Here is a 13,389-nt window from a genome sequence, read left to right as displayed (position 1 = left end):
AAAACAAAGGAAAGTTCCAACCTGTGTAAGTCGTCAGGGTCGCAGTTAGCTAGAAAGGTGGTGACGGCTTCAGCCACCTCCTGGTTGGAAAGGACATCCCAGAGGCCATCAGTTCCCATCACAAGCACATCATCAGCTCCGTGTTCGTAATGCATCAGGTTATACACCTTCACCTGCATGATAAACAACAAAAGGGCCATCAGTTCAACTCAACTGATCCCTTTTATCGGTAGTAATATGGATGTTTTTTAAAGCTCATCATAGCAAAGAGAAAGCTCTACAGAGGGTATCAAATGACCTTTTTAATAGGTTTTACGCAATCATTCCATTCTTCTGCATTGCATAAAAAAGGGGGGTTGGTTCTAAGGGAAGTGCTCTAGATCTTTAACATTCATACATTTCAAATTCAGTGTTCCCACGGCAACATTTCACTGTTACCGATTTTAGTTGTGGTGTTCCTCAAGGCTCGATCCTTGGTCCATTGTTAATTGCAGTTTGCGTTTTCTCACATGGACTGTTCTAACCTACATTTTCTTAAGTTATACTTTTCTTTTTAGTCCAGTGACCCCAAGACTGTTTTTATACTCTTAGTCCTAAAGCATGGAAGAAAAGCCTGATGTTGCCAGCTTAATAGTGGAGTTGGTTCATGACCAAATCCATTAAGTAATTGTAAGTGTTCTGATGCTTTTATAATAAATAAATGGATTTTAATACAATCCAAAATGACATTGTTTCTTTCATCCATTGTACATAAGGCCATACAGGAAATTATTTGCTCCCGCTTTGATGACTGTTAGCTACAGCTAGCTATACATACTGTACATACTCCCTATATCACTCTGCTATGTCCAAAATCACATTGGCCAAGTATTAATTTTCACATTATTTTAAAACTCTGCTCATCAGTTAGCATTGAATAGCCCCGTACCATAAGACCCATGACCCCTTCATGTTACACCGGCGCTCTCTGAGATGGTTGAATGGTCGATATCCATAGCTGTCAGCTCGTGAGATCAAGTGACCAGACTTGCATCATCTAGCAACATCTTAGGTCTTTTATTGAGATTCTTTTAAAAATATTTAGCTGTGGTTTCTCATTGTTCTTTTTTTTAAATAAAAAAAAAAAGTAGTTCTTTTGTTTGCATTTTTTATTTTTGTGAAGCAATTTGGGGCTTTGCTAATAGCAATTTATAGATGCCTTATTATACAGAAACTTAGTACTCAGTACCCCCAACCACCACCCTGTTTGAATCGACTGCCTGGTCTGACTGCACACATCAACCTTTGTTGTTACTTTGCTCTTGTGTTCACTGCTGAAACACAGGATTGCTTCACCCTCCTGCCTTATTCACTACTCATTTCAAATTGACATGAAAAACATAAAAAAGAATAGAGGAAGAATCTGCACTGCTGGATCTCATCACTATGGCTTTAAAGTGCAGAAAATATTCAACTATTTTCTAGAATCATTTATGTATTCATCAGCAGGAGGAAAAAAAGCAGAAAAAACCCCCACGAAATGAGTCAGAGTAAACCATTAATTTCCATCTGCCCTGTAATTCAAAATAATACACTACACATCCATTAATAAATAAGAGATTCTATTATCATCTTTTTGAAAATCTTGCTTGTAGTTTTTTCCCCTTTCCAGTTTTGCTAATTGGCTTTTACACATTTATGTAATTACAAAACAGTGAAACAAAACTGCAATTTTAATTAAGGCTGGTATACTATGACTACGACAGATGAAATGATGAAGTCTTTTCTGTCCAACACTTTACACACAATGACGCCTGACGCTTCTACGACTTAATGAATGTAATGCCGTTTCTTGCTTTACAGAGAACATCTCGAGATACCCCTGAGAGGCTTTGTGGAGAGGTGAGAGATTCGTTTGTGAGAGAAAGGGGGAGAGATCCAGACAGAGGCTCTGAGTGCTGAGAGGAGTTAAGACTTCCATGTGAACCTGGTATGAACCCCGGGAATTAATGAATTAAAGATCAAGCAGAGCGCTCGGGGAGGAAAAATGCAAAACTCTATAAGACAAACTGCATCAGGAGATGAAAGCGGTTTGAAACCAGCGCCAGACAGTCAGACAGGTGAGCTCAAGTTCTTCAGCAGCAGAGGACTTTTTTTTTTCCAGACAGAGAAGCAGAAAATTGCATCTCTAGTGACTGCAGTGCAGATATGACCGAGGCAGAAGTAGGTTAAGCCAACTGACTGACTTATTCCATCTGCACTAACTTATATTTCGTTTCACGACTGCTCCTGAGCTTTTCATGCACATACATGGAAAAACCAAAAGACAACTGACGTGGCATCTAAAATATTGTAAATAGCATTAAATGAAGGAGATGGGGTGCGATGTGGTTTGCAGAGACAGTAGTTGCTGCATGCAGGACCATTTGTTAGAGTATGCATAAAAGACTACCAGCTATCAAGTTCATATAGGCTGGCACTGATCAGCTGATTTGCCAGGACTGCAGGCAGAGTTTATATAATTACAGTGCAGGATGCAGATTATGCTTTTTATTCTTTCAGTATCCGCCTGGACAAAAGCCACATGCTATATGTCAGACTTGTTTGCAAGAAGCTGTAAAAAGCTAATTTACAAAGCTGACTTCATAAATCCTTATAGTCTTCATAAATCCAAGATGAAGATGAAAACATAAAAACCACTCAAAATGTTGTTGTTTTTTTATTTTACCCTGACATGTATACAGCTGGGCAATTCACACATTGCCATATGCTTTCACAGATTTTCTGCCAGCAGCTTCAATAGTTCAAGAAATTGAAATGATCGCAAGGAGGAGGAACCGGTGAAGAGAAACTGAAGATTAGTCATGTACAGAGGAACAACAGCAGTTTACATGAAATTACATACCATTACAGGGGTGGCTATAGGTGGAAATTTATTTTTTACTTTTTTTAAATCATCAAGCGTGAAGTGTTCCTTTCATTGTTTATTTATTTTTATTGTTTTTTTAGCTTGAAAATTGAACGTGAATTATTAAATATGTTTGCACGTTTTTAAAAACTGCATTTCAAAGTAGCAATTGTGTTAAATGTTAAATACACTGCTCAAAAAATAAATACATAAATAAAGGAACACTTCACGCTTGATGAGCCAATCATAGCAGTTCCCTGCACTGTGCAGCGTGACTTTTACTGGATGTAATAAAACTATGTTAAAAAAAAACAGCTAAACAGCCGATAATAGGCCGTCTAAAAAGTCTCGGACAGCAGAAGGCGAAGAGCTGGCTCATCCTCTGATGTTTGGAAACTAAGAACAAATCACATGCTAAGAGCCTTGCAAAGTTGTGTCTACACCACAAATCAGCCGCCTGAAAACACACCGCAGACGGCAGTATAATTATTGCACTAAGTTCCAGAAAAACAACGCAATGGCTGCTAATCCAACGTCTGCTCAGATGTCCACGAAAGCGTTTCCACCCACCTCACAGAGACACACTGAAAGCCCCAAAGCAGTCAAATTCTGTTTGACCAAAGATAAGCATCCACCAAACACGGTGAGTAGCGAATGCTCAAGATAATAATTAACACACTGGTGAAAATACGTGTTGCAGAATTTTTTTTCCCCAAACTGGCAAAATGTACCTGTGTGCAAAGCGTTGCAGGGAAAATCGAGAGCTGTCGAGCACTTCATCACAGCTGCAATGATTGGAGGGAAAGGCTTTGTATTTTGCTTCTAAAAGATGAAACGCTTTCTCTGTCTACAAAGATTAATTAAGAGGAATGTAGCAAAATATAAAGGTGAAAGCAACGCTCTGTTTTCATTTTGCGTTACGTCTTAGTGTGTCAGCAGGTCACTTTACCTCAGGGCAACAGGACAGGAACGGCTTGATGAAGATGTTGGAGTCATGAACTTTGAGGTCGTGGTCACCGAGTCCGCGGGTCACACCGATGGTGGCCAACACCCGTGCCTGGAAAACAAACTGGTTAGGATTTTAAAAAAAATGTTTTTTTTAAAAGCATTTAGCATCTCAGCCGGAGACACAAGTTCTCTTTAGAAGAGGATCCGGCATAAAACTTCCACATCAATCATGTGGAGCTACCCGCCTCGGTGACCCGTTGTGGCGAGAGAGCAGCCGAAAGTATCTTCTCCCAGACACTGACATAAACATGGCTTCGCAACAAAGTTAATGCATAAGTTCAAGAAGTAAGATCTGTAATCACTCATCTGCCTGCTAGAATTTTTTTTTACATCACTTCCTCTTTCCCACGCTGTCAGAACTCAGTACTGACATCATTACTCTCATCCAGCCATTTTTCAATCAGCCTTTAAATCTCAGTGCTCTTCTGTCATTCCACCTTTCAGACTCGCATTTGTGCAACCCGCCTCCTCCCCATCCATCTCTCCCCGGCATCTCTGAGCCATAACCCAAGTCTCCATCTTCACCAGCACCAGCATAAACACAATGGGGGGGGTCCTGTCCTAATTCCTGTCATTGCTGGGTCTCCGTTCTGCTGCTGCTGGTTTATTCGGGTCTAATCGCCAAAACGCTTTTATTCAAATTCTGTATCTCAATAAATCATGTTCACCCCCAAAATGATGTCTCCTTACTGAACCGAGTGACAGGAATCACATAAACATATGCTAACACTATTTTGGGCGAGTGAATCTGGGAACATTCAATGACAGTCTGCGCTTTTATAATACATCATTTACATCCGCATACATTTTTTATTATTATATATCAACATATTAACAGCTGATATTTCAGATGCAAAAAACAAATTCAACAAAGTTTTCAGGAATAAAAATTATGAAGCTGTATTGTTTGGTTGTGTAGTCTTTTTGTTGCTTTGTTTGCAGCATATTAAAGGGCAATGTGTATCTGAAGGAGGAAAGGGCTGGCCAATGAGACAGGAGGTACTTGCTTTGTACACAGCCAGACAAAAATCCATCTGTGCTCTTAAGAATTCATCCTGCTGCTGCCATCTATCATCAGTGCTGCGTATCAGCATCATCAATCATCAGTAATGACGAGCGAGTCGGTTTGAAATTTTCACCCTGCTGTTAACGTGCTTTTTGAGGGGCTGATGTAAGTGGGTGGCGGGCTGGTGATAGACGAGTGCGATAAAGCTTTCGTTTTTTTTGGATGAATGGGCAAACGTACTGGAAAAAAAAAAAAAGAAGCATCTGGGGCAGAATTTCTCTGTAAAACTACTGCTTTGCACGATGATGACATTATCAGGCAGCGGCACAACAAACAGCTTCAAAATGGATTTGTTAAATACACGCTGGCCAAACAGCGGAAGGATATTTACGGCAAAAGCAACAGTGTCAAAAGTGCACTCAGACTAAACTAGTCTTTCAGTTATCGCATTCTTGTGCAACTGCCTTCCTCTCTCTCATCCCTGTGACGACGCTTTGTTGTGACCGCTCTTTGAATTCAGCAGCCATTCACTACTTCAGACGGACGACACTGTGTGTGTGTGTGTGTGTGTGTGTGTGTGTGTGTGTGTGTGTGTGTGTGTGTGCGCTGTGTGGTCGTCAGAAGATGCTTTCCTTTCTGGAGCTTCGCGTTACATCTCTCTCTGCATCAAATGGAATTGATTGAAAATATGAAACAAACGGACGTGACTGAGAATTTAAAGGCGTTTTTCCCCCCTTTCTCCGCTGCAGTTTATTTGGTGGAGTATTTTCAGTCTCTCCTTCTCTCCTCTCCCCTGCTATCCCAGCGGGGATTAACTTCGCTTCTCAGAGAGACAACTGTCATCTCCGGAGTGGTGTGTGTCTGTCTGAATGTCTGTGTGTGTCTTAGATATAGGGTTGCCGCTGGAGTGAAATAGATGGACCGTCTCCCCTCTCTTCTAAGTGAGGGTGCGCACTGACACACGCGCATGCACTCACTTCAGAGAGTTCGCCCACTTTCTGGGAGGCTGGCAGGCTTGTAGAGTGTGTGTGTGTGTGTGTGTGTGTGTGTGTGTGTGTGACAGACTGACAATTTTGGAGCGAGTGATTTTTTTCTCTGCACTTCTGAATTCTACAGTACAAACCACACAAGGGTTGGTGAAGACACACAAACTCAGTCAAACTTGCACTGACACACACACACACACTTACCTTTTTCCCTTCACCGTATATAAGAGGAAACTTGAGATCCTCATCCTCGATCGTCTTGTAAGCCCTGTGCATGAGAAAAGAAATGCAGATCAAGGCAATGAATTTTTCCCTTTTCCACCCCTTTTCTTTCATAGGCGCACTTTTTAAAGCGTGTATATGTTAATTATGTTTGACAGACACACATGAAAAGCATGTGTACTTTCAAAAAGGAAAAAAAAGAGGGGCTCAGGGGTCTTATTTCTTCCCTATCTTAAATGCCATCTTGGTGTCTCGGTAGCTTATGGTGAATATTTTGCTCTACAGCAGATCCACAATAAACAGGTTCTACAACCTCCTCCCTAACATGCGGTACACTGAGTTACAGATGGACGCCAGGGACTGTAACGCAGATACTTCTACATCAAACAGTGGTCCAGTCAAACCTCATATAATCCAGGAAATATAAATCACACCACTTAGTGTGCAATAGTTTCAACAATTGCCCCTTAAGCCATTTATACGTCAATTCTATTCACGGTGAACACAATGGCAAAAAATGTCCCCCTAACATAAGCAGATTTATGTGTGATGGCTGGTCACCTCAGCATAAAAGAACAAGCGGTAGCAAAGAGATAATTCTGGGTTTGATCTACCTCATACAAAGTGCAACAAAGAGTCCAGCTGCTGATAAAGCAACATCCCACACATGGGCACTTATAACTTATACTTTGGAACTCTTATCGGTTCATGATACAAGCACTTGACAGGGCATCCAAAAAGCAATAATTTGACATAAAACTGTTAGTCCTCTATAGGTTTATTGTAATATAAGACTTAAATGTGCATACAGTTTGCTATAATGTCTAAATAGCAATTCGGAAGTTGATGTTTCAGATGTGCAAAAAAAGTTCACAGATAAACGTCATTTAAGACATTTGTTGCTTTGGTTTCAGCGCGTTTTGGGATTTTTATGGATGAAAGGTGTGACCAGTGAGTCTGGAGGAACTGCTTTGTACACAGCCAGACAAAAACGAACAAAACAACAGTCTGTACTTTGAACACTTCGTCCTGCTGCAGGTGTCATCTATCACCAGCAATGACGTGTATCAGCATCATCGATCATCCGTAATGACGAGTAAGTCAGTTTGAAATTTTCACCCTGCTGTTAACGTGCTTTTAGAGGGCACTGTACATAAGTTGGGTGGACGGACAGAAACCCAAATGGAAATTGGAAGTCAATTTCTTCTACAGCAGTGACAGCTAACATTTTAGCCACACACCAATACTTCAGTGTTGTATTTATAGATTGTCCTGTTGCCTCCGGGTGGCAGTTTAAGAGGTACGGCTATTTACTGTTCTACTTTTATAAAAGCGAAGCACCTGATGGGCAAAGATTTGAAAGAATCATCAATGCTACCTCTTACCTGATAAATGCCTTTATCTATTCAACTCCCAACCTCTCAAATAACTAGTAGCCACAGATCAAGGTAACTTTAACTACACACAAACAATAATTTTGGAAATTCTATATTTTACTTTTGTCTCTAATCAAATGTTAATTTATGATTGTCCCATTTCTTACTGTAGTAATAACTTGTGTCTAAGGACGAACACACAGGTTAGCAACAAAGTGAATCACACACTTTTAGGTTTTTGATTTTGCTTGCATGTCAACGCCAGAGTGACTGTCTAGGGCGTAATAACAAGTGTTTTCTGAGCTGAATATTTTAGCAAGAAAGCTAGAGGGAGGGAATCTCAGGATCCGCAAGCAAGCAACAAAAATAAGTTCAGAAGTGCATAAAGTGGGTGGGGGGAGAGATCTGAAAAACGAACTTAGAAATGGAGCTTTGATGTCAGACTGAAAGACTCCCTGGCTGACGCTGATGTACTTAAACTGGCTAGATTAGGTTTGGCGTCACCAGTCAGTGGAGAATATCAACAACTTCAAACAGCTTTATTATCTGAGTAAGGGTTTGCTCTGTCTGTCAGTCCATGTCTCTTTCTGCCCATCTGTCCGTCTGTCTCAAAAGTGAGTGATGCACTTTACCCGACCCACAGGCAAGGCTCTCTTTCTGTCTCTTCCTTGCCAGCATCATCTCTACCTCTACATCGTCTTCATCCATCAGTGGCCCTCCTGCCCGTGCGTGTCAAACTTAACACGGACAGACAAATGCAAAATAAAGATTACTCTAATTTTTTCTGTCCCACCATTTTACGTTGAAAGTGAGGGAACTTCTGAATGACATTTCTCATTCTCAGTACTGAAAATTCACTGCTTGGAGTAAACAAGCCATAAGCTACTTCAGCTTTATTCTCCAGCTGACTCAATTTGCGACTATCAGCAAATTATGATGAAATGAACCTAATAGAAAGCTGAGATCTGCAGTCCTGTGAAAAACTACGTACACCCCATGATTTAATAACTTGTAGAGAAACTCTTACTAGCTATAACGCGGTTCACCTTTCGCGGCCTCGCTGTTTCGCGGATTTTTATTGTGCAATTTTCCATGTGTGCGTGGGTTTTTTTTAAACAGCGCATTGTGTTCTGCGTGCTGATTGACTGTAGACCATTGTCAATCAATCTTGTGCCGTGTCTCCTGTACAGTACAGAATGCGTTCAGCTTGTCAAATTTGCATAAATCTTCGATCGCTAGCAGTGTGACTCTGCTGTACTGTATGTTTGTACGTTTTCTCCCCAACAAACACAACAATGTCGACGACTGCTGGTGCCTTTGGTTTCATTCTATAATACTGGACTTATTTTTCTATAAGGGTTGAACTTTGAGAGTGTTTAAACATGAGAGAAACGTGTGAACATGTTCATGCCTGTCTGAGAAAAGTGTATAAAGTGTGTAGTGAGGGGTTTTACAGCCTGACAACATCTATAATAACTATAAAAAGTTGGGTACTTCGCAGATTTCACCTATCGCTGGTTATTTTTGGAACGTAATTGCCGCGATAAACGAGGGACTACTGTACCTGGATTTTCTTTTTTCCACTGCAGTGAGTTTCTCATTTTCAGTGGACAGATGAGCTGTTATTTTTGTCCACAGACCAGTTAATGTTTGAGAATTCTTATTTAAAGAAAGGTTACTCATACAAAACATGCCACAATTTCTTTATATTTCTAGATTAGATGAATAGCGTAATTTCAAAAGTGTCCACTAGTGGTGATGAATCCATACGGAAATATTGCTTCAGGCTGATCCCCTCTTTCCACCATCTTTCAGATCGTTGGGTTTTACCGCTTTTAACTACAATGGTCTGGTTGACCAAAAAAACTTTAATCAATACCATCAAAAGCCACATTAAACAATCATCTTCAGCAAAAAGCATCTAATAAACCTAGCATACACCAGCTAGGTTAGTAGCAGCTGCTGAACATCAGGCAAACATGAGATGACTGGCAAAATGCCCCCAAAAAGCTTCAAGATGGCAGTCCAAAAAGCAATAAGCATCATCACTGTGGCTAAAGTCCATTTTTAATATACAGTCTATGCCCCAAACCAATACCAATCACACCATGACGCTTGTCCATTGTAGTTTGGAATCTGCAACAAAATGTTTCTATTCAACCTGCACCAGTTCCAGAAATGTTCAAATGTTACCTCCTTCTACTGAAATATGGACAAATACAACAAATGACTCCAAACAGTTTCCTTTCTCCGATGTGAAGAGAAAGTCGGCGCTACATCCTGGCTGGCACATCTCTGCTTTCGAGGGGCAGTGTCACAGTGAAATATACATCACACAATAGGAACAGTACTGTATGTGCCTGTGTGTCGGGGAGAGGGAGCGATTGTGTCAGTAAAAGCACACCTCATTACTGGCTTCCACTGCAGCCACAGTCAAACAGCATGGTGCCTTGCTAACCCACATAACAACGCACATGCAGGACCATCTCTGCTGTATCATTATATCGAATCAGGTTAGGCTTCTCCCTCATTAGCTCTCTGCTGGTCTCCTCAGCTCCCACCGGATGCCATATTACGAGCAAGAGTAAAAGAGGCAGGAGCAGAGACTTTTTTCCCCATCATAACTCCATCTATTAAGAATGCAGTGGGAGAGGGTTGAGGTCTGCCAGACCCCGAAAATTAGCAGTTTTCATTCCACGTTATAAATTGAATGGCATCGTACACGGTAACGCAGCCTGCTTTAGGGATGTGGGAGTCTGCCGTCGTTAAGTGCTTCACGACACCCGTGTGTGAAATGTTAAATGGGAAAAACGCACCATCCGTTCATGGTGAAGTCTCTGTAGAGCATCCTCTTGCCCACCTCCTTCCTCTGAACTCTCCGGGGGAACTCCAGGTGCGTGAACTCATTTCCTAACAGGTGAGGCTGCATGAAACCCTGGAGGACAGACAGTAATTTCGAGTCATTATGTGGCAGATGTGCGGAGCATCCTTACCCATCACTGTAGGTTTTTTGCCCAATTTTAAATGTTGCAACAAACACTATTTGAAATTTAATTATTAAAGAACTGCGAGAAGCTGAAAGAGAATCTTCTCAGTGTTCTGATGCACAAACTGTGTGATGACATCAGTGTCATTTAGACTTACATTTGCTCTAATATGCTCATTACCAGCTCCATATTTTTTTATTCAAGGACTCTACTAGACTAACTTTGAAAGACTCAAAAATCAAAATAATCCCAGTTCTAAGTCCCTCCCCTTTAAGCAAACTTTCTTCTGATTGGTTGCCCCTCATGAACAGAAGATTTAAACACACCTCAGATGGCCATGTTAATAATATCCACAGCCAACAGCTGAAAAAAACCTGCTTGAAACCAAACATTTAGAGCAGCTTGAAGCCTTGAAGCAACTCGAACTACTTACTTTTAACTTTAGATTTGTTATATATGAGTCTTTAACACTTTACTAGTATATTTATGAAAAAAATAAAAAAAGTATCTATAAAAAAACACTTCCTTAGGATCTCAAGTTATTTGTACAGAGTTGAAGCAAACAGGCTTGAACATAGGATTCACATAACATATAAATTAATGTTAAGTTTATATCAGGTTAAGTTAGCTAAACAGGATTATTTAATTCCACAAAAATTACCAAGTCAAATATTTGTATCTAATTTGTTTAGGTTCTCTTTACTTATTATGCTATGGGTCATATTTATTATAAAAATTGGAGAAAAATGTATATTTGGCATACATAGTACCACTGCATGTACAGTGGGGTCCATAATTTGTCAGAAAAAGACACAAAGTTTTTTTTATTTGTTTTTTTTTTATGTGTTGCCTCTGTACACAAACACAGTGAATTTTAAATCATAGATCATTTTAAGCAATAAATCTTTTTTTTTTTATTCATAGCTGTTATTACTGCAATTTGAAATCTGAGCCCCAAATAGATGTCATAGATGCTGAAAGGCTGAAACATCAAAATAAATCTATCGGAGGGACCGCCAGAACTTTAGGGGACAAATCAACAATCTGGTTCATTCTTATAAAGAAGGAAAACACTGGCCAGCTCAGCAACACCACAGAAGTCAACTAAAATGAATTATTTACATGGTTAAGAAGAACAATGTCACAATATTTAACAAAGTCATGAGGGAGGCGTAGCTTCGTCGAGGTCTACAATCAACAGACGCCTTCATGAATGCAAATACAGAGGCTTTACAACATGGTGCAAACTACTGGTTACTCTCAACAGGTACACTGTTAGACTTGGCAGAGAACATCAAAGAGAACAATTATGAAAAAGAATCTTTGGATAAATGAAACCAAGATGAACCTGTAGGAGAAGTAAAGGAAGAGCTGACGATCTGAAGTGTATGACAGGAGCAGCAGGATGAATTCTGAAGTGTACAGGGCCACACTCTCTGCTCGTTCAACCCAATAAAGCAAGTTTTTAAGTTATTAACACAAAAGTGAAGACAGAAAGAGCCACAAACAAGGAGCAGCTGAAGGCCTAGCAGAGCATCTCAGTGGAGGAAACAACATGTGGTGACGTGAAGTTGTTGAGTTGAGGCAGTCGTTGAATTGTTGAATTAAAGCTGGAAATCTGCACTTGACTCACATCTTGATTGATTTAAAATCCTGTGCTGGTGTACAGAGGCAGAATTACAATTATCTCGGTCTAACAAATTATAGATCCAACTGTGCGTTCATCAATATTCAGATTTCATTATAGAAATATGAGTGAATGTTAAGCACCACTGCACTTCCAAAGAAATTATAAACACTTGTTGTGTTTCTTAGGAAAAGTGAAAGGCGGAGAGTTTCCTTACCAGGAACTGGAGTCGCTGTCGTTCTGACTCTGGTGTGAACTCTGTCGACATGGGAATGATCTCATTGTTTCTAATAATGATAGCCCTGCGCACACAAAGACATATAAAGTGTTGGAAAACATTACCGGTCATTCAAATGACGTGTTTTTTTTTTTTTCAAACTTCAAGGGCAAAACATAAGCACAGGTACCTGCTGTCACCTGCGTTCCCAACAAATAGCTTTCCTAGGAGGTAAACCACAGTGAGAGCCGTGCATCCTCCTGTGATGTTAAAAACTTGCTTCTCCCTCTCGATCTGGGCGTCCTAGCAGAGGTAAGGACAAGAGACGGAGACTTTAAAGGAGCATCGTGCGAGAAGACAATCGGTAAGACCTTCGAAAACACTCCCACGACCGCCCACATGACAAAGATTTAGGAAACGCCAAACAAGTTAAGCTTTTGCATGGCTTGGTCCCCCCGTAGGCAGAAGGAGAGTTTACATACACTACACAGAGTAAGACTTTATTCACAAACACAAGAGCCACGAGAGAGAGAAATACACAAGCAAACAGCGAGCAAGAGGAAACCTCGTCAACTTCTCAGAAAGGCGAACAAAGTGTGGGCATCGAATGAGACTATCGATTGGTTTAACCTGCACCTCAAGTCGATGTTGCGTCAGTAAACAAGTGCATGTTGTGAGCGAATCACGAAGATACCGATACATGAGATGGCTTGCAAGTGGACTTATAATTATCAGGTCAGAGCAGCAATGGATGTTTAATGTACACTCCTTTGTACGCTATGTACGCTCCTTTTTGAGTCCTTTACTGTTTTAAAAGAGATTCAGTTTGCTAGTTTATTTCAATGCACAATCATAAAACGTTGCTGGAAATGCACCACACACAGACTGTAGAGTATTTTTAAGGGATTCACATAATGAATAAGCAGGCAGAACAATAATAAAAAGAGATGGATGGGTGAAATTTGCACAAAACTAAAAGGTGCAGAAAAAAAATGCTGGCTTGTTTTATACCAACTGAAGGCTAGATAAAATACACTAACAATGGAACACAATAAAACACAAATAGAGCATCA

At 40.4% G+C, this 13,389-nt stretch overlaps 1 protein-coding gene across 1 annotated transcript in view; it reads right to left on the bottom strand.

Annotated features, from left to right (window-relative positions):
• The window catches only part of LOC120735643 (protein phosphatase 1H-like), a 33,806-nt gene that overhangs the window by 4,374 nt on the left and 16,043 nt on the right, over window positions 1-13,389 (bottom strand). The window contains exons 4-9 of the mRNA XM_040035134.1: window positions 12,507-12,619; window positions 12,317-12,401; window positions 10,302-10,420; window positions 6,092-6,155; window positions 3,837-3,944; window positions 22-173 (exon numbers count right to left, since the gene is read on the bottom strand). Of these exons, the coding sequence (XP_039891068.1) occupies window positions 22-173; window positions 3,837-3,944; window positions 6,092-6,155; window positions 10,302-10,420; window positions 12,317-12,401; window positions 12,507-12,619 (641 nt within the window). The remainder of the gene's footprint in view (window positions 1-21; window positions 174-3,836; window positions 3,945-6,091; window positions 6,156-10,301; window positions 10,421-12,316; window positions 12,402-12,506; window positions 12,620-13,389) is intronic.

This window comes from Simochromis diagramma, unplaced genomic scaffold (assembly GCF_900408965.1).
Source record: "Simochromis diagramma unplaced genomic scaffold, fSimDia1.1 OVJJ01000816.1, whole genome shotgun sequence".
NCBI lineage: Eukaryota > Metazoa > Chordata > Actinopteri > Cichliformes > Cichlidae > Simochromis > Simochromis diagramma.
Note: the sequence above shows the minus strand (reverse complement) of the source record. Positions and strands in the feature narration are given on the sequence as shown.